At 38.5% G+C, this 21875-nt stretch overlaps 1 protein-coding gene across 12 annotated transcripts in view; it reads right to left on the minus strand.

The window, feature by feature from the left end:
* LOC122730830 (UDP-glucuronosyltransferase 2A1-like) overlaps positions 1–21875 on the minus strand; it is a 235081-nt gene that overhangs the window by 26661 nt on the left and 186545 nt on the right. Inside the window, exon 2 of one of the 12 annotated variants that reach the window (XM_043970313.1) lies at positions 7416–8019. The exons of 10 other annotated variants lie outside the window; for them this stretch is intronic. In XM_043970313.1, the coding sequence (XP_043826248.1) occupies positions 7416–8019 (604 nt within the window). Of the gene's footprint in view, positions 1–7415; positions 8173–21875 lie in introns of those variants that run through there. One more of the 12 variants, XM_043970303.1, reaches the window with a different exon arrangement.

Consider the following 21875-nt stretch of genomic DNA (forward strand, 5'->3'; position numbering starts at 1 on the left):
TATATTCTTGCCACCTCTTCTTAATCTTTTTAAATTCCTTACTATTTTTGTCTTTTATCATGCCCATTTTCACATGAAATGTTCCCTTGATGTCTCTAATTTCCTTAAAGAGATATCTTTTCTTTCCCATTCTATTGTTTTCTTCTATTTCTTTGCATTGCTCATTCCACAACAAGTCAGTGATCAAGGAGGGGAAGTAAGATATATACAAGATAAATAGGAAATAATTAATAGAGGGAAGGCATTATACTTGTGAGGAGTTGGGGAAAGCTTCAGGTAAAACATGGGATTTTAATTGGAACATAAAGGAAGAAGCTAGGGAAGTCAGTAGTCATTGTAGAGGAAGGAGAATATTTCAGGCATGGGTATAGATAAAAGACTCAGAGCTGAGAGATAGTTGTTCATGAACAGCCAGGAGGCCAGTGTCACTGAATTTTAGAGTAATGAGTGAGGGAATAAAATGTAAGAAAACTAGAAAGGTAGGAATGAGCTAGGTTATAAAGGGCATTGAATACCAAACAGAAAAATTTGTATCTGATTTTGGAGGTAATAAGAAGACAGTGAAGTTTATTGAGTAAGGTGGTCACATGATTGGACCTGTGTTTCAGGGAATAAAACCCTTTAGTGGCTGAATGGAGCTTAGATTGGCATGGGGAAAGATATGAGGTAAACAGACCCACCAGAGGGTTATTGAAATAATCCAGATGTGAGGTGCTAAGGTCTTCTATTAGAGTGGTGAGTGTCAAAGGAAAGAATATTTGAGAGGTGAAATCTATAGGCTGTAGCAATATATTGGATATGGGTGGAGAGATATAGGAGTCCAAGATGACTACTAAATTGGGAGCCTGAGCAACTAGGAGGATGGTGTTACCTTCCACAGTAACAGGGAAGGTAATAGTGGAGATGGGGGAGTATTTAGGGAGAAAGTGTGTTCTATTTTAGAAATACTGAGTTTGAGAGGTCTACTGGATATCTAGCAAAAGAGAAAGAAAAGGAAGCAAAGAAGCCATTTAAGTGCCTACTATGTGCCAGGCACTACGCACATTGTCTTAAAAATATTTCATTTTATTTTTCACAACATTCCTGTGAAGTAGGTGTTATTAATATCCCCATTTTACAGTTAAAGAAACCAAGGTAGACAGAGATGAAGTGACTTTCCCAGATAGTATGTGTCTGTATGAATTTGAATTCAGGTCTTCCTGGGCCCAGGCCTAGACCTCTATCCACTGTGCCACCTAGCTCTTTCAGGAGAGATGAATATGTGGTATATATGGTGAGTGTGTGTGTGTGCCTTTATGTGTATACAATATATGTGTCTGTATACAAAAAATAGATATAGGATAATTTTGAGGGTTGGGAGTAGGAATTGTAAGAATCATGAAACACTTCATGTAAAACATTGCCCATGAGATTGAGTCTTAGAGAAAATTAGAGATTCCTAGGCAAAAATGAGGAAAAAGATCATTCTTGGCATGGGGATTAATGAAAAAACAACATGAGGAATGTATCTTCACCAGTGAGGAGAGTCTCATAACATGCCCATGTTTTCTCTATCCTTAAAAAACCCCTTCACTTCGAGTCAGGAGGACCTGAGTTCAAATCTGGCCTCAGACACTTGACACTAGGTGTGTGACCCTGGGCAAGTCACTTACCCCATTTGCCTCACAAAAAACCAAACAAAACTCCCTCACTTGATTCTTCTAATGCTAGTAACTATTTTCTTATATTTATTCTATTTTTTGTACAAACAACATCAAAAAAGATGCCTCCCACAATAAGTGCCTCAACTTTCCTCATTCTCTTTTTAACCCCTTACCATCTGACTTTCAACTTCATTCCACCAAAAGTGCTCTATCCAAAGTCACTAATGATCTTTTGCTTGTCAAATTCAATGACTTTTCCTCAATCTTCATTTACCTTAACGTCTCTATGGACTTTGACACTATCGATCACTCTCTCCTCCTTAATATTCTCCTTTCTAGGTTTTCAGCACACCACTCTCTCCTGATTTTTCTTCTACCTATATCACTATTCCTTCTCTGTCTTCTCTGATGGATCCTTCTTTTTAAAATCTCTTCTAGGAATTCATGTTGGGCTTCTGTCCAATTCACATTTTTCTTTTAGGCTTTGCTTTTATCCATTTTGAAATCAACATCTTTTGAGTTTATGTTTTAATCTTTCCCTGTCACCATAGCAGCTATTTAGTCATATTCTTTTATTTTATTTTTTGTCATTTGCTAAATAATATCATTCTAAAGAATGAATGGGCCAAACAACAAATCATAGAAACAATCAATAACTATATCCAAGAGAATGACAATAATGAGACAACATACCAAAATCTATGGGATGCAGCCAAAGCAGTGCTTATGGGAAAATTTATAGCTCTAAATGCTTACATGAATAAAAAAGAGAAAGAGGAGATTAATGAATTGGGCATGCACCTTAAAAAGTTAGAAAAAGAACAAATTAGAAATCCCCAATTAGATACTAAACTAGAGATCCTGAAAATTAAAGAAGAAATTAATAAGATTGAAAGCAAAAAACCATAGAATTAATCAATAAAACTAAGAGCTGGTTTTATGAAAAAAACAATAAAAGATAAAATTGGTTAATTTGATAAAAAAAAGAAAGAAGAAAACCAAATTACCAGTATCAAAAATGAAAAGGGTGATGTTACCACTAATGAAGTGGAAATTAAATCAATAATTAGGAATTATTTTACCCAACTGTATGCCAATAAATTGGACAATCTAAATGAAATGGATTAATATTTTCAAAAATACAAACTGCCCAGGTTAACTGAAGAGAAAATAAAATCCTTAAATAAACCCATATTAGAAAAAGAAATTGAACAAGCCATTAATGAACTCCCTAAGAAAAAATCCCCAGGGCCAGATGGCTTTAAGGGTGAATTTTACCAAACATTTAAAGAACAATTAATTCCAAAATTATACAAATTATTTGGAAAAATAGGTGAAGAAGGAGTTCTACCAAATTCGTTTTATGACACAAATATGGTGGTGATACCAAAACCAGGCAAAGCAAAAACAGAGAAAGAAAATTATAGACCAATTTCCCTAATGAATATTGATGCTAAAATCTTAAATAAGATATTAGCAAGGAGATTACAGCAAGTAATCACCAGGATAATACACTATGACCTCGTGGGATTTATACCAGGAATGCAAGGCTGGTTCAACATTATAAAATCTATTAACATAATCAACCACATCAATAAGAAAACCCTCCAAAATCATATGATTATCTCAATAGATGCAAAAAAAGCTTTTGACAAAATACAACACCCATTCCTAATAAAAACACTAGAGAGTTTAGGAATAGGTGGAGCTTTCCTTAAAATAATAAACAGTATCTACCTAAAGCCATCAGCACATATTATATGCAATGGAGATAAATTAGAGGCCTTTCCAATAAGATCAGGGGTGAAACAGGGATGTCCATTATCACCCCATTATTTAATATTGTCCTAGAAATGTTAGCTTTAGCAATCAGAGAAGAGAAAGGAATTAAAGGAATTAGAATAGGCAAGGAGGAAACAAAACTATCACTCTTTGCAGATGATATGATGATATACTTAAAGAATCCTCGAGAATCAACTCAAAAATTACTTCAAACAATTAACAACTTTAGCAAAGTAGCAGGATATAAATCCACATAAATCATCAGCATTTCTATACATGACCAACAAAGTCCAGCAGCAAGAGATAGAAAGAGAAATTCCATTTAAAGCAACGGTAGATAATATAAAATACTTGGGAGTCTACTTGCCAAGACAAACTCAGGAACTCTATGAACACAACTACCAAACACTCTTCACACAAATCAAATCAGATCTAAATAATTGGAAAGATATCAATTGCTCATGGATATGCAGAGCTAATATAGTAAAAATGACAATATTGCCTAAATTAATTTACTTATTCAGTGCCATACCAATCAGACTACCTAAAATAACAAAATTCATCTGGAAAAACAAAAAATCAAGACTATCCAGGGAAATAATGAAAAAAAATTCACAGGAAGGAGGGTTAGTGGTACCAAACCTGGAGCTTTACTATAAAGTGGCAGTCATCAAAACTATCTGGTACTGGCTAAAAAATAGAGTGGTAGATCAATGGAATAGGCTAGGCACAGGAAAAGCAATAGTAAATGACACTAGTAATGTAGTGTTTGATAAACCCAAAGACTCCAGCTTCTGGGATAGGAACTCAGTATTTTATAAAAACTGCTGGGAAAACTGGAAGATAGTATGGCAGAAATTAGGCATAGACCAACATCTTACACCTTATACTAAAATAAAGTCAAAATGGATACACGATTAGATATAACAGGTGATACCAGAGGTAAATTAGGAGAGAAAGGATTAGTCTACCTATCAGATCTTTGGAAAGGAAAACAGTTTATGACCAAACAAGAGATAGAGTATATTATAAAATGCAAAATGGATGATTTTGATTACATTAAATTAAATTTTTTTTTGTACAAACAGAAGCAATGATAGTCACATGACTGCACTCACTAGGCTTCCAATCATTATAATTTTGCCAGGCCCATGTAGGGGTCAGTGAGTGGTGATGACATGAGGTGCCAGCGCCATGGCAATGGTTATAACCAGTGGGTGGAGAGACTGAGGTTTACAGAGGCCCAGGCCAGTGCATGCCCCAAGGCATAAAACCTCAAATAACAATTAAGAAGGGAAGCAGAAAGCTGGGAAACAATTTTTGTAGCCAGTACTTCTGATAAAGGCCTCATCTCTAAAATATATAGGGAACTAAATCAAATTTATAAGAATCCAAGTCATTCCCCAATTGAGAAATGGTCAAAGGATATGAACAGGCAGTTTTCTGATGAAGAAACCAAAGCCATCTATTCCCATATGAAAAAATGCTCTAAATCTCTAATGATTAGAGAGATGCAAATTAAACCAACTCTGAGGTATCATCTGATACCTATCAGATTGGCTAAAATGACAAAAAAGGAAATTGGAACACTAATGCATTGTTGGTGGAGCTGTGAACTGATCCAACCATTCTGGAGAGCAATTTGGAAATATGCCCAAAGGGCGATATAGCTGTGCATACCCTTTGACCCAGCAATACCACTTTTGGGTCTTTTTCCCAAAGAAATCATGGAAAGGGACCCACATGTACAAAAATATTTATAGCTGCTCTTTATGTGGTAGCAAGGAATGGGAAGTTGAGGGGATACCGATCAATTGGGGAATGGCTGGACAAGTTGTGGCATATGAATACAATGGAATACTATTGTGGTGTAAGAAACGATGAGCAGGAGGAGTTCAGAGAAACCTGGAGGGTCTTGCATGGGCTGATGATGAGTGAGGTGAGCAGAACCAGGAGAACATTGTACACAGTATCATCAACATTGAGTGTTGATCTGCTGTGATGGACTATATTCTTCTCACCAATGCAATGGTACAGAAGAGTCCCAGGGAGAGGGCAGCTAGGTGGCACAGTGGATGGAGCATTGGCCCTGGATTGAGGAGGACCTGAGTTCAAATCCGACCTCAGACACTTGACACTAGCTGTGTAACCCTGGGCAAATCACTTAACCCTCATTGCCCCACCAAAAAAAAAAAAAAGAAAAGAAAAAGAAAAAGAAGAGTCCCAGGGAACTCATGATAGAAGAGGATCTCCAAATCAAAGAAAAAAAAAAAAGAACTGTGGGGTATAGATGCTGAATGAACTATACTATTTCTTTTGTTTTTGGTGCTGTTGTTTTTTCTATTTTGAGGTTTTTCATCATTGCTCTGATTTTTCTCTTATAACATGACTAATGCAGAAATAGGATTAATGATATTATGTGTATAAATATATATATACATATATATTTATACACACAATAACATATATATCTATATCTATATCTATATATATCAGATTACCTGCTGTCTAGGGGAGGGGGGAGGGAGGGGAGGGAGAGAGAAAAATCTGAAATTGGAAAGCCTGTATAAACAAAAGTTGAGAACTATCTTTACATGTAACGGGAAAAAAATAAAATACTTTATTAATTAAAAAAATGTTTTACCTTTGAGAACCATGATATGGGTTGTCAGCTAACATGCGCTTCATCAAAGTTGATGAAATTCTGAGTCTATACTTCCTCCTTCAACAAGTACTTTTCTTTTTGCTTTTTGATGGTAGTGTCTTGCTCCAAAATCCTAATTTATTCCTTCAGGTGAGAAAGCTGAGCAACTAGCTTCTCCCAGGCAAGGAATCTCTCCTAGCTTCATGGCCTTCAACAACCATCACACTTTCCCAACTGGTTAGGAGCTATTTTTGCATAGAACTCTAAAAATAACCAAGACAACCTGATCCTGTAACTTGTAGAATCATTTCCTCATTCTTTTTTTGTGGTTTTCAAGGACTGACAAATGCCAGATCTTCCTACTTTACTGTCTAGGCAGAGTTTCATGGTATGGAGAGAGTCAGTCTTGAAGAGAAGAAGATGGATGTGCCTCTGGTCCATATAGCATGCACATTCCAGGCTGCTTCAGCCTGGAAAAGTCAGTTTATTCTAGGTGACTCTACCTCTTTAATTTCCAGAGAAGGGGCATTGCTAGAAGGGGTTTACTCATTCTGGAGTTTCCTATAGTAGTGAAGTCACATAAGAGGCACCTCAGTGGGGCAGTACATAGAGCACTGGCCCTGAAGTCAGGATGACCTGACTTCAAATGTCACCTCAGACACTTACTAGTTGTGTAACCCTAGGCAAGTCACTTAACCCCAATTGCCTGAAAACATCCAGGGCCATCTCCAGTTCTCCTGATATATGTCCTGCCACTTGACCCAGATGCCTCTGGAGGAGAGAGGGAGGTTGGTGACCTTACACAGTCCTCCTCACTTAAATCCAATTCATTGCAAGTCATGACATCTGCCACAGTCCTCTTCAGTGCTGAAGGACAAACAACAACTAAGTCAAAGGTCCTGCCACTATTCCCTGCTTTCTGCAGGTACAAGCTGAATCTGTAAAAAAACTGAGAAACTCAGTTTCCATGGGAGTCAGCTGAGGCACTGGCTCATGAGTAGCTACTGTACCTTCAGCTTAGGCTACATACATTAAAAGAGCCTATATCAAATTAGAAAAAAAAATCCTCCCCTCCCCCAATAAGGGTATTTAGCTCTTATTTCTATGAACCTATTTTTTTCCTTTAATGATTTAAATATTAGCTCATAAAAGTACCAGTAACAGGGCACTTGCATATATTTCATAGTTAACAAAGTCATAGTGTAAAAGAAAATTTCCAATTCTCAGAAATACCAACAAAGAGTCCTTATAACTTTAAACACCAACCTGTCTACCTTGAAATATATAAGAAATTGTGGATTGGCTGTATCCTTGTGACATAAACCAAAAAGGAAGCACAAACTTACCTAACACATCACTGTAAAACTGATTCCAATCCTTCACATCAAAATTCTGAAACCAAAAGTCAAAGTAAATGGAGAAAACCATATTTTTCACCCGTTCCATAAATGTCATCTTGCCCGTCAATCCAGTCAAAGGTACAGGCACATAGGAAGGGGGGGATGGGAGTCCTCCACAGTATTTTTCATATGTATTGCCAGTAGTGAACCTAAGAGTATAGACAATAGGTATTCCAAGGATCTCAGCTATGAGCTCACCACAAGGACCAAGAGCATCTGCAACAACAACCTCATATCTGGCTCCCTTCAATTTCTTCATAAGTTTCTTGTTCAAAACAACACTCTCACAATGCTGTTTGACAAGCTTTGAGTAATCATAATATATGGCTTGTATCTTTGTAGCATACTCCCAAGCTGAAACTCTTGGTAGGTCATATATCCATTCCTTAATCCATTTATCAAAAGAACCAACAATAACTTCTTTAGTCAATGACACAGGATAAACTTCAAAGTTGAGAAGAGATGATTTGGTAGGATCAATAAGAATGGAGGCTGTGGATGTGAGCACAGTGACTTCATGGCCCCTCTGGGCAAGCTCATCCAGGATGGTCTTAATATTTATCCAGTGACTATACTCTGTAGGCCACACTAGGATTTTCCCACAGAATCCACAGCTAAAACAACACAGGTGTAGAAGCACAAGAGTTGCATGCCACTTCTCAGATCTCATGGTTGTGCCTTTTAGGAACCACTAGCTTCCTCCTATCATGTGCTACAGTTATATTTTGGAATGGATTGCAAAAGAAGTTAAAATGTAACTGAAATTTCTCAAGTCCATACCTATAAAGAAAACACTGAGTGATAGTTGCTGATGGTAAAAGAGGAGGCTGATTTGGCAAGAGGTCAATGCATGTCATGAACTTTTGTGTCACTGTAGGACAATTAGGTAATTTCACAAAGTTCTTCAGTCCAAACCAATGTGTACAATCACTTTCTTTATTGCCTTTCTAATCACGAATCTTCTTTAGGAACTGTGGAATGGTTTAAATTACTAAGATTTTGAAAGATAAGTGCACCCCCTACCCTTTTCTTTAATAAGAATACCTCTCATAGTGAAAGGGCATGACTGATGAATGAGTTTTGATGCTCCTTTTCCTAGACTGAGCTGATGGAGTAATTGACTAGCAATGACTCTTTGGTATGCCAGAGAATAATTGATGATGAATTCTTTAAGACAACCTTCTGTAGTTCTTATTGGAATAGAGCATTTTGGGATCCAGGGAAGGCGAATTTCTGATTCTAATGGGGATGCTCTTTATGGAAACTCTTTATTTCTTTTTCTCTATTACTTGTGGTCTTTAAGACCTGGTTCTCATAGCCTTCCCATGATTATAATGTGCTCCAATTCATGGACTGTGACCTGACATATAATAGGTTCAAGGACTGAAAGCATTGGGTACAATCGCTTAAAAACATCCCAAGTGATCTTGTTAATAATAATCTCTTATGGTCGCAGCTAGGTGGCCCACTGAATAAAGCACCAGACCTGGATTCAGGAGAACATGAGTTCAAATCCATCTTCAGACACTTGACATTTAACTAGAAGTGTGTTCCTAGACAAGTTACTTAACACTCATTGCCCTAACAACAAAAAAATAATCTTTTCTTCTAGCAGAATATCAGAATATCCATTTCTGCTACAAGTGTTTGCAGTCTAGTTTGGTGTTACTGGGCTTTCAGATAATTTCCCGTCATTCCAAAGGGCATCTGGCCTCACTTACACATAGGGTGGTCTCTGTAGTTATTGCTCATGTTGTTGGAAATATTCTTACTGGCATATTCATTCTTGTTCCACTGGGTCTACCAATACCCTTTATTGTAGGTAATATGTCAGGCACACCCTTTGGGACTGCATCTCATAAGATTTGGAGTCTTGTAGGAACTACAAAATGACAGGCAATCTAAGAAAGACTCTTATGCATGCACACACATGTATGAGATGATTATGGATTTGAGTCAGATTAAACTCTGAGAATGGGGTCTGGAAGATACCCAGCTCCGCCCCAGTATAGTTAGTTTAAAAGTGTATTGCTTGTCAAATTCTCACTGTCTCCTTTAAGTTTTATTGCCAATTAACAGGATTTTTACTTCTGCTCAGTCTCCCCACTTGTCAGCTACATCTTAGTTTTATCTGGAATCCATCATGTGTCAGAAGCCCAGTCCCTGTTGAGTGGGTTGGGGAGTTCACCCACCAATTCAATACTCAGGACTCAAGAAGAAAGGGCAGGCGATCATGGGGCTCAGCACAGGATGCGGCAATTAAGTTGAGACCAGATGTTAAGTGACATTTTTCTTTTTCTCAGAACAGAATCCCCTTGACCCTAGGATCCCAACAATGGATTGTTCTTTTATTCTTTATTCTATTTCTTTGATTTCCCAACATAGCTGAAGATAAATTTTAACCCTGTCATTCTTCTAAAATTAACACGACTACAAAACAATACTGAAACACCTGAGTGACTCTTCCTGTTATTCAAGTTGAATATCTTTAGAGATAGGGGCCGGGAGAGAGGGCGGGGAGTCAGTGGGAACTGTGATTCCTCTCACTGTCACTCCCCCGTTCCCTCCTCCTTTGGTTTGACCTTGTTCCCCTCCCCTTTCCCCCCTTGTTCCTGGAACATGTATGCATGTCTCCATACATTGATCACAAGCTAAATACACACCCTGGGTGAGACATGATTGGATGTTAGATTGTGAACTCACCCTAGTGTGTGTGGGGACTTTCTCCCCACCAACATTACTATAAAAGCTCAAGGCATGTATTGGTTATTGCAACTCAGTTATTGAGTTTGTCCATTCTTGCAAGAATGTAATAAATCTGTCTCTGCTTGACTTGGTGGTCTCCTTGAGTTATTTGGGTAAACTGAGGCAGCTTGCCCCAAACACACAGAAGGGCCTTAAGTATTTGGCTGAACCGTTAATTCCACAGCATCTGTTTGTGAATTGCAGATGGAAGTATAGTAACACTAGAATTTGAAGATCTGCAATAAGTGCTTAAGAGGTGAGAAAAAAAAAATTACCTTTGAGAACCATGATCTGGGTTGTCACCTCACATGCCCTTCATCAAAGTTTATGAAATTGTGACTCTATACTTCTTCCACCAAGAAGTACTTTTTGCTTTTTGATGGTGTATTTTTGCTCCAAAATCATGATCTATTCCTTCAGGTGAGAAAGCTGAGCAACTAACTTCTTCCAAGCAAGGAATCTCTCCTAGCTTCATGGCTTTCAACCACATTCATACTTTTGCATAGAACTCTAAAAAATAACAAAGACAACCTGACCCTGCAACTTGTAGAATCATTTCCTCACTGCTTTTCCTAGTTTTTGAGGACTGACAAGTGCTAGATTTCCCTAGTTTACTGTGTAGGCAAGTTTTACATAGTATTTAGACAGTCAGCCTTAGAGAAGAGGCATTGCTAGAGGGAGTTTCTTCATCCTGGAGTTTCCTCTACTGAAGTCACAGGTCCTGCCACTATTTCCATTCATTATGCAGGTACTGTCTGAAACATATTCTGAAGGATATCCTTTAAATAGACATACTGTCTAGCCTGGTCTATTCCATTTCCCCCAGGACACATTTAGACTCCACAAACATGCTATGCCTTCACTGATGACCTGGAAAGCATGGGTGGACTACTGCTGAGAAAATAGTAGAAGGAATATTGGTTTGATATCCTAGGGACACTGTACCAGCTTTAACAATGAACTGATTTGACATTAAGCAAGGCAATATTTCTAAGGATTAAATTTTCTCAAAAATTAATAGTGGATAATGATTGACATAAATGTCCACCACTATTACATATTTCCATAGCAGCTGATGAATGGCTCTATTCCCCATATACATATAGAAACTCACACACACACAAAACCACATATCCTATATATATATATATATATATATATATATATATATATATATATATATATATATATATATAAATGCATATACATTATAGATATACATATCTTTTATACATCTGTATGTGTATATAGATATCTCCTGAAATTTTAAATAAAATGCTACATATGTATACGTATATATGTACATGAACATAGGTTTTCTAACTAACAAATATGTCCATATATAAAAAGTGTCTCAAAAGTCTTAGTGCAGGTTTAAGCTTTGATAGTTGTTAAATCAAATTTTAAATATTAATAGTTTAAACTTCACTAAGACTTTCAGGACAAGCTATATATAAACATTTACATACAATACCTAAATATCAAACATATCCACATATGTGTGTGTGTACCTCCATAGATTAATATATGGATATGTTTGTTCTTTACATTTTGTTTCCAGTTGTTTTTTCAGCCCTTCTAATGATAATCTAAATGAATTGACGCTTCTTCTTGGAAAAGAATACTCATAAACATCCATTCATATCTATATTGTTATGGATATGCTTTTTCCTTAATTTTTATAGCCTGAAATTATTGGCCTTCCCTTAATCTTGGATAGAATTACTGTGCAGACTTTTAAGAAAAAGGCTCTGGGGGTGGCTAGGTGGCTCAGTGGATAAAGCACCAGCCCTGGATTCAGGAGTACCTGAGTTCAAATCCAGCCTCAGACACTTGACCCTTACTAGCTGGGCAAGTCACTTAACCCCCATTGCCCTGCAAAAAAAAAAAAAAGGCTCTATTTTATGTCGGGGTAAATGCCTTTTCTTACCATAATGCTCAGATACTTTGTTATCTTGTCACAATTCCATCAAGACCACAGGCTCATAGGAAGGGGAGGAGAATGGGAGTCCTCCACAGTATTTTTCATAAGTATTTCCAGCAGTGAACCAAAAAGCATAGATAATAGTATTCCAAGGATCTCAGCTATGAGCTCACCACAAGGACAAATAGCATCTGAAACAACAACATTATATCTGGCTCCCTTCAATTTCTTCATAAGTTTCCTGTTCAAAACAGCACACTCACAATGCTGTTTCTTAACCCTTGAAGATTCAAAACCAATGGCTTGCATCTTTGTAGTATACTCCCAAGCTGAAAGTCTTGGCAGCATATATGTCCATTCCTCAATCCATTTATCAAAACAGCCAACAACATCTTCTTTAGTCAATGACACAGAATAAACCTCAAAGTTGAGAATAGATGATTTGGTAGGATCAATAAGAATGGAGGCTGTGGATGTGAGCACAGTGACTTCATGGACTCTGGGCAAGCTCATCCAGGATGGTCTTAATATTCATCCAGTCACTATGCTCTGTGGGCCACACTAGGATCTTCCCACAGGATCCACAGCTAAAGCAACATAGCTGCAGCAGCAAAACATTTGCAACCCACTTCTCAGATAACATGGGTGTGCCTTTTAAGAACCACGAGCTTCCTCCTATGATGTGCTGTGCTTATATCACGAAGGGAACTGACACAGAAGTTAAAATATAATTGAGATCAACCAAATACTTAACTACAAAGAAATCCTTAGTCATAGCTTCTCATGGTAAAAAAATGGAGGCTGATTTGGTAATTCATGGCATGGATTTTAGTGTCAAAGGAGGACATTTAGCCACATTCACAAAAGTCTTCATTTCAAACAAAGGTGAACATTCACTCTCTTTATTGCCTTTCTAATCAAGGGGTTTCTTTGGGAACTGTGGAATGGTTTAAATTACTCAGGTTTTAAAAGATAACTCCATTCCCTTTTTTAAAAAATAGCAAATTGCATAGTTATTGAGCAAGATAAGTGAATGAGTAGATTGTTTTTGTCCTTGAATGTTCTAATGGAGTAATTGACTAGCAATGGCTCCTTGGTATGCCACAGAAAAATTGCTGATGGATTTTTAAGACATCATTCTATAGTTATTATTGGGTTAGAGTGGGTTGTCATCCAGTGAAGACCAATATCTGATCCCACTGGGGGTGCTCTTCTTGGAAATTCTATATTGCTCCAATGCTTGGGGCCTTAAGACCAGGGCCTGATAGTCTTTCCATGATGATCATGAGTTTGAGTTCATGGACTGTGATTTGGCGTATAATAAGTTCGAGGACTAAAAAATGAGGTCCAACCTCTTCCAAACATTTCAAGTAATCTCATTAATAATAAACCATTTCATCAAATCTGGATATTCTGCTAGAAATGGGTGCAGTTTGGCTTCGTGTTACTGGGGTTTAAGATAATTTCCCATGATTCCTAAGGGCATCTGGCCTCCCTTACATATAGGTTGGCCTATGGAGTTGCTCTTCATGTTGATGGAAATATTCATACTAACTCCTATTTCTCGTTCCACTGGGTCTCTCCATGCCCTTCCCATGAGCTAATACATAAGGCACCCCCTTAGGACTGCATCACATAAGAGTGGGAATCATTTTTTGTAGGAACTACAAAATAACAGGGCACCTAAAAAAGACATTCTACTAAAGTATGCAGAAACAGAATGGCCTTAGGTATTTAGTTGAACCATTCCACATCCTCTGTGAACTGTAGTTGGAAGTATGGCAACACTAGAATTTGAACATCTGCAATACATGCTTAAGAGGTGGGACAAAAAATGTTTTACCTTTGAAAACCATGATATGGGTTGTCAGCTAACATGCGCTTCATCGAAGTTGATGAAATTTTGAGTCTATACTTCCTCCTTCAACAAGTACTTTTCTTTTTGCTTTTTGATGGTAGTGTCTTGCTCCAAAATCCTAATTTATTCCTTCAGGTGAGAAAGCTGAGCAACTAGCTTCTCCCAGGCAAGGAATCTCTCCTAGCTTCATGGCCTTCAACAACCATCACACTTTCCCAACTGGTTAGGAGCTATTTTTGCATAGAACTCTAAAAATAACCAAGACAACCTGACCCTGTAACTTGTAGAATCATTTCCTCATTCTTTTTTGTGGTTTTCAAGGACTGACAAATGCCAGATCTTCCTACTTTACTGTCTATGCAGAGTTTCATGGTATGGAGAGAGTCAGTCTTGAAGAGAGGAAGATTGATGTGCCTCTGACCCATATAGGATGCAAATTCCAGGCTGCTTCAGCCTGGAAAAGTCACTTTGTTCTAGGTGACTCTATCTCTTTAATTTCTAGAGAAGGGGCATTGCTAGATGGGGTTTCCTCACTCTGGAGTTTCCTATAGTAATGAAGTCACATAAGAGGCACCTCAGTGGGGCAGTACATAGAGCACTGGCCCTGAAGTCAGGATGACCTGACTTCAAATATCTCCTCAGGCACTTACTAGTTGTGTAACCCTAGGCAAGTCACTTAACCTCAATTGCCTCAAAACATCTAGAGTGATGTCCAATCTTCCTTATATCTTGTATCTTGACCCAGATGGCTATAGAGGACAGAGAGGGATGTTGGTGACTTTACACAGCCCTCCTCACTTAAATCCAATTCTTTGGAAGTCATGGCATCTGTCATGGTCCTCTTCAATACTGAATGACAAACAACACAACTTAGTCACAGGTGCTGCCACTATCCCCACCCATTCTGCAACCTGAGGCTATAAAGAAATTGAGAAGTTCAAAGTTTCCACACCAGACAGCTGAGTAATCACTAACTTCCTCCTAAAATGCATTTTGATTATATCATGAAAGGAATTGATAAAGAAGTTAAAATGTAACTGAAATCTGTCAAGTTCTTATCTAAAAAGAAAACCCTTAGTCATAGTTGTTGATCTTAAAAGAGGAGGCTGATTTGGTAAGAGGTCATATGCAAGCCATGGAAGTTGGTGTCAAAGGAGGGCATTTAACTAATTTAATAAAAGTCTTCAGTCCAACCAAAGGTGAACATTGATTTTCTTTGTGGTCCCAAATCAAAGTTTGTGAAAGTCGAAGTCTACTTTTTCCTTCAAGAAGCACTTTCCTTTTTGCTTTTTGATGGGGGATTCTTGCTCCAAAATCCTGATCTATTCCTTCAGGTGAGAAAGCTGAGCAACTAGCTTCTCCCAACTGGTTGGTAGGCTTTTTTTTTTTTTTTGCATAGTACTCTAAAAAAGAACCAAGATATCCTGACTCTGTAGCTTATAGAATCAGTTCCTCATTCTTTATCCTGATTTTCAAGAACTGACAAATACCAGATCTTCCTACTTCACTGTCTAGGCAGTGTTACATGGTGTGGAGAGAGTCAGTCTTGAAGAGAGGAGGACTGATGTGCCTCTGGCCCATATAGGATGCACATTCCAGGCTTCTTCAGTCTGGAAAAGTCACTTTATTCTAGCTGACATTGCCTCTTTAAGTTCCAGAGAAAGGGCATTGCTAGAGGGTTTTTTCTCACCCTGGAGTTTCCTCTACTAGTGAAGTCACAGGTCCTGCCACTATCTCCATCCATCAGGAGGTACTGTAAAAAAGTGTGAATCTCAAAGCTTTCAGGCTAGTTTGCTGAGCCATTGGCTCTTGAGTGCCCACTGTACTTTTAGTTTAGGCTACATACATAATAAGAGTCTATACAAGAATTTTAAAAAAATTTCCCCTTTCTCAAATAAGGATATTTAGTTCTTACTTTTATGAACCTATTTTTTGTTTTTTGCTTTAAAGGGTCACAGTTTAGCTCATAAAGTACCAATTACAGGGCACTTACATATATTTCATAGTTATCTAAGTCATATTGTTAAAGGAAATTTCCATTTCTTTTCAGAAATCTCAACAAAGTAACCACATAATTTTAAACACCTACCCATCAATCTTGAGATATATAAGAAAGTGTGGAATGACTGTGTACTCCAGATATAAAACCATAAAAGAACCACAGGCTTACCTAACACATCACTATAAAACTGATTCTAATCCTTCATATCAAAATTCTGGACTCAAAAGTCAAACTAAAGGAAGAAAACCATATTTTTACCCCCTCCATGGATGTCATCTTGTCACTTAATTCTGTAAAGACCACAGGCACATAGGAAGGGGGAGGATGGGAGTCCTCCACAGTGTTTTTCATGTGTATTGCTAGCAGTGAACCAAAGAGTATAGACAATAGGTATTCCAAGGATCTCAGCTACGAGTTCACACAAGGACACATAGCATCTGAAACAGCAACTTCATATCTGGCTGCCTTCAATTTCTTCATAAATTTCCTGTTCAAAACAACACTCTCACAAATCTGTTTGACAACCTTTGAATATTTAAAAATATTGGCTTGCAACTTTGTAGCACCCTCCCAAGGCGAAAGTTTTGGCAACACATATGCCCACTCCCCAATCCATTTGTCCAAATAACCAGCAACATCTTCTTTAGTCAGTGATACAGGATAAACCTCAAAGCTGAGAACAGCTGATTTAGTAGGATCAATAAGAATGGAGGCTGTGGATGTGAGCACAGTGACTTCATGGCCCATCTGGGCAAGCTCATTCAGGATGGTCTTAATATTTATCCAGTAACTATACTCTGCAGGCCACACTAGCATCTTTACATAGGATCCACACCTAAGGTTACACAGCTGCAGCAGCCAAAGATTTGCCACTCATTCCTCAGATTTCATGGTTTTGCCTTTTAAGAACCACTAGCTTCCTCCTATCATGTGCTATGGCTATATCATGAAAGAAATTGATAAATGCATTAAATTGAAATCTGTCAAGTCCTTATCTGAAACGAAAACACTTTGTCATCCTTTCTCAGGGTACAAAAGGAGGCTGATTTGCTAAGAGGTCATTGCATGGCACAGAATGTAGTGTCAATGGAAGACATTTAGCTACTTTCACAAAAGTCCTTAATTTCAAACAAAGGTGAACATTCACTTTCTTTAGTGCCTCCCTAATCCAAGGGGCTACTTGGGTAACTGTGGAATGGTTTTAATAACTCAAGTTTTATAAGATAACTATATTTCTTTTTTAAACAGGAGATTCATAGTGAAGGGGCACGAATGATGAATGTGTCTTTTGTCCTTGAATGTCCAGCTCGAGTAAATGATCCAGTGAAGGGCAATTTCTGATCCCACTGGAAATGCAGTACTTGGAACCTCTTTCTCTATTGCTCCAATCGTTGTGCCCTTTAGAACCTGGGCCTGATCATCTTCCCATGATTATCATGGATCTGAATTCATGGACTGTGACCCAGCATAAAAGTTGAAGGACTGAAATAATTTGGAACAACCTCTTTTGAACATCCCAAGGGATCTCATTAATAATGATCTATTGCCTCTTCTAGAGGTACTTAACATTCTGCAAAAATGTTTGCAATTTGGCTTTGAGTTACTGGGCTTTCAGATAACTTTCCATGATTCCAAAGGTCATCTTTGCTCACATATACATAGGGTGGTCTCTATAGTTGTTCCTCATGTTGCTGAAAATATACTAACTCCTCTTTCTTGTTCCACTGGGTCTCGACATGCCCTTTACAGGAGATAATGCATCAGGCACCCCTTTGGAACTGCAGGCCACAAGGGTGGGAGTCATTTTTTGTAGGAACTACAAAATAACAGGGCATCTAAAAAGGACATTCTACTAAAGTATGGAGAAACAGAATGGCCTTAAGTATTTGGTTGAACCATTCCACATCCTCTGTGAATTGTAGTTGGAAGTATGGCAACACTAGAATGTGAACATCTGCAAAACATGCTTAAGAGGTGGGACAAAAATGTTTTACCTTTGAGAACCATGATATGGGTTGTCAGCTAATATGCGCTTCATCAAAGTTGATGAAATTCTGAGTCTATACTTCTTCCACCAAGAAGTCCTTTTTGCTTTTTGATGGTGTATTCTTGTTCCAAAATCCTGATCTATGCCTTCAGGTGAGAAAGCTGAGTAACTAGCTTCTCCCAGGCAAGGAATCTCTCCTAGCTTCATGGCCTTCAACAACCATCTTTTTTTTTTTTCCATAGAACTCTAAAAAATAACCAAGACATCCTGACCCTATAACTTGTAGAATCATTTCTTCATCTTTTTTTTGTGTTTTTCAAGGACTGACAAATGACAGATTTTCCTACTTTACTATCTAGGCAGAGTTTCATGGTATGGAGAGAGTCAGTCTTGAAGAGAGGAAGATGGATGTGCCTCTGGTCCATATAACATGCACATTCCAGGCTGCTTCAGCCTGGAAAAGTCAGTTTATTCTAGGTGACTCTACCTCTTTAATTTCCAGAGAAGGGGCATTGCTAGAAGGGGTTTACTCATTCTGGAGTTTCCTATAGTAGTGAAGTCACATAAGAGGCACCTCAGTGGGGCAGTACATAGAGCACTGGCCCTGAAGTCAGGATGACCTGACTTCAAATGTCACCTCAGACACTTACTAGTTGTGTAACCCTAGGCAAGTCACTTAACCCCAATTGCCTGAAAACATCCAGGGCCATCTCCAGTCCTCCTGATATATGTCCTGCCACTTGACCCAGATGCCTCTGGAGGAGAGAGGGAGGTTGGTGACCTTACACAGTCCTCCTCACTTAAATCCAATTCATTGCAAGTCATGACATCTGCCACAGTCCTCTTCAGTGCTGAAGGACAAACAACAACTAAGTCAAAGGTCCTGCCACTATTCCCTGCTTTCTGCAGGTACAAGCTGAATCTGTAAAAAAACTGAGAAACTCAGTTTCCATGGGAGTCAGCTGAGGCACTGGCTCATGAGTAGCTACTGTACCTTCAGCTTAGGCTATATACATTAAAAGATCCTATATCAAATTAGAAAAAAAATCCTTCCCTCCCCCAATAAGGGTATTTAGCTCTTATTTCTATGAACCTATTTTTTTCCTTTAATGATTTAAATATTAGCTCATAAAAGTACCAGTAACAGGGCACTTGCATATATTTCATAGTTAACAAAGTCATAGTGTAAAAGAAAATTTCCAATTCTCAGAAATACCAACAAAGAGTCCTTATAACTTTAAACACCAACCTGTCTACCTTGAAATATATAAGAAATTGTGGATTGGCTGTATCCTTGTGACATAAACCAAAAAGGAAGCACAAACTTACCTAACACATCACTGTAAAACTGATTCCAATCCTTCACATCAAAATTCTGAAACCAAAAGTCAAAGTAAATGGAGAAAAGCACATTTTCCACCCGTTCCATAAATGTCATCTTGCCCGTCAATCCAGTCAAAGGTACAGGCACATAGGAAGGGGGGGATGGGAGTCCTCCACAGTATTTTTCATATGTATTGCCAGTAGTGAGCCTAAGAGTATAGACAATAGGTATTCCAAGGATCTCAGCTATGAGCTCACCACAAGGACCAAGAGCATCTGCAACAACAACCTCATATCTGGCTCCCTTCAATTTCTTCATAAGTTTCTTGTTCAAAACAACACTCTCACAATGCTGTTTGACAAGCTTTGAGTATTCATAATACATGGCTTGCATCTTTGTAGCATACTCCCAAGCTGAAACTCTTGGTAGGTCATATATCCATTCCTCAATCCATTTATCAAAAGAACCAACAATAACTTCTTTGATTTTTTTTTTTTTTGGTGAGGCAATTGGGGTTAAGTGACTTGCCCACAGCCACACAGCTAGTAATTGTTCAGTGTCTGAGGCCATATTTGAACTCAGGTCCTCCCGAATCCAAGACCGGCACTTTATCCACTGAGCCCCCTAGCTGGCCCCAACAATAACTTCTTTAGGCAATGACCCAGTATAAACCTCCAAGTTGAGAATAGATGATTTGGTAGGATCAATAAGAATGGAGGCTGTGGATGTGAGCACAGTGACTTCATGGTCCCTCTGGCAAACTCATCCAGGATGGTCTTAATATTTTCCAGTGACTATACTCTGTAGGACACACTAGGATCTTCCCACAGAACCCACAGCTAAAATAACACAGGTATAGCAGCAAACGTGTTGAAACTCATTCCTCAGATCTCATGGTTGTGCCTTTGAGGTACTAACTACCACCTTCTTCCTATCATGTGCTGTGCTTATATCAAGAGGGGAACTGATAAAGAACTGATAAAGAAGTGAAATTGTAATTGAAATCTATCAAGTCCTTAACCACAAAGAAAACCCTTAGTCATAGTTACTCATGGTCAACAAAGCAGGATAATTTGGTAAGAGATATTGATGCTTTAACGTGGCCTCTCATGTCAAAGGAGGACATTTACCTAATTTCACAAAAGTCTTCAATCTAAACACAGGTGAACCTTGTTTTTCTTTGTTGCCACTCTAATGAAGGGCCTTCTTTAGGAAGTGGTGAAGATCAGCAAAATGCCTAGGTATTACCCTACTGAGGATGTGCTTAGAAAGCTGCTAAGTCACTGCAAAAAGCCCTTCAGCCAGGACGTGAAGAGACTGTGATCTAGAATCACCCCAGGCAGGGTTCTGATCATTGGCACTGGCCACCACAGAAGCAAGTGAGTTGTTTCCCTGAAGCAGCTGGCTAGTGGCTTGCTACTGGTGACTGGACCTCTGACCATCAACCGTGTTCCCCTGCGAAGAACCCATCAGAAATTTGTCATTTCCACCTCTACGAGGGTTAAGCTTTCACCTCCATTCTTATCCCCACCGACTGGCTCTGAGATGGTAGCAGGCACCTTCTCTTTCTTTTTCCTCTCAATCCAGGTTTTGGGTGCAGCGTACCTCACTGGGAATACATGTCAGACCTTGAGTATCTGCCGATCCCTCTGTCCAGGACCAGGTTGTGGCTGCAATGCTTTTGAGGCTTTTTCACCACCTTCTAGGCTACATCTTCCCTTTTGGCCTTCTTTTCCTTTTTTGACCTTTTTTTCATTTGGTTCCTTTTGGGTTTTTTTTTTTCTGCCATCTTGAGAGAAGGGAAAGAGCTTTTTTTTTTCCTTAAGTATTTGCTTAAACCATTCCATACCCTCTGTTTGTGAATTTTCGACAGAAGTATGGCAACACTAGAATTTGAAGATTTGTAACAAATTCTTAACAGGTGGGATAAAACAAAGTTCTATCTTTCAGAATCAGATTCTGGGTTTTCAGCTAACATGTCCGCAAAGTTTATGAAATTCTGAGAGTTTACTTCTTCACTCAAGAAGTACTTTTCATTTTACTTTTTGATTGTGGATTCTTGCTCCAATATCCTGATCTATTCCTTCAGGTAAGAAAGCTGAGCAACTAGCTTCTTCCAGGCAAGGAATCTCTCCTAGCTTCATGGCCTTCAACAACTAGCATACTTTCCCAATTGGTTGGGAGTTATATTTGCATAAGCCATACCACAACCTGACCCTGTAACTTGGAGAATCATTTCTGCATTCTTTTTCCTGATTTTCAAGGACTGACAAATACCAGATTTTCCTGTTTTACTATCTAGGCCATGTTACATGGTATGGAGAGAGTCAGCCTTGAAGAGAGGAAAATGGATGTGTCTCTGGCCCATACAGGATGTACACTCCAGGCTGCTTCAGCATGGAAAAGTCACTTTGTTCTAGGTGACTCTACCTCTTTGAGTTCCAGAGAAGGGGCATTGCTAGAGGAGCTTTCCTCACCCTGGAGCTTCTTCTACTAGTGAAGTAACCAGTTCTGCCACTGTCCCCATCCATTCTTCAGGTACTGCTTGAGGCCAGAAAAAACTGAG

The sequence above is a fragment of the Dromiciops gliroides genome, chromosome 6 (genome assembly GCF_019393635.1).
Source record: "Dromiciops gliroides isolate mDroGli1 chromosome 6, mDroGli1.pri, whole genome shotgun sequence".
Lineage (NCBI taxonomy): Eukaryota > Metazoa > Chordata > Mammalia > Microbiotheria > Microbiotheriidae > Dromiciops > Dromiciops gliroides.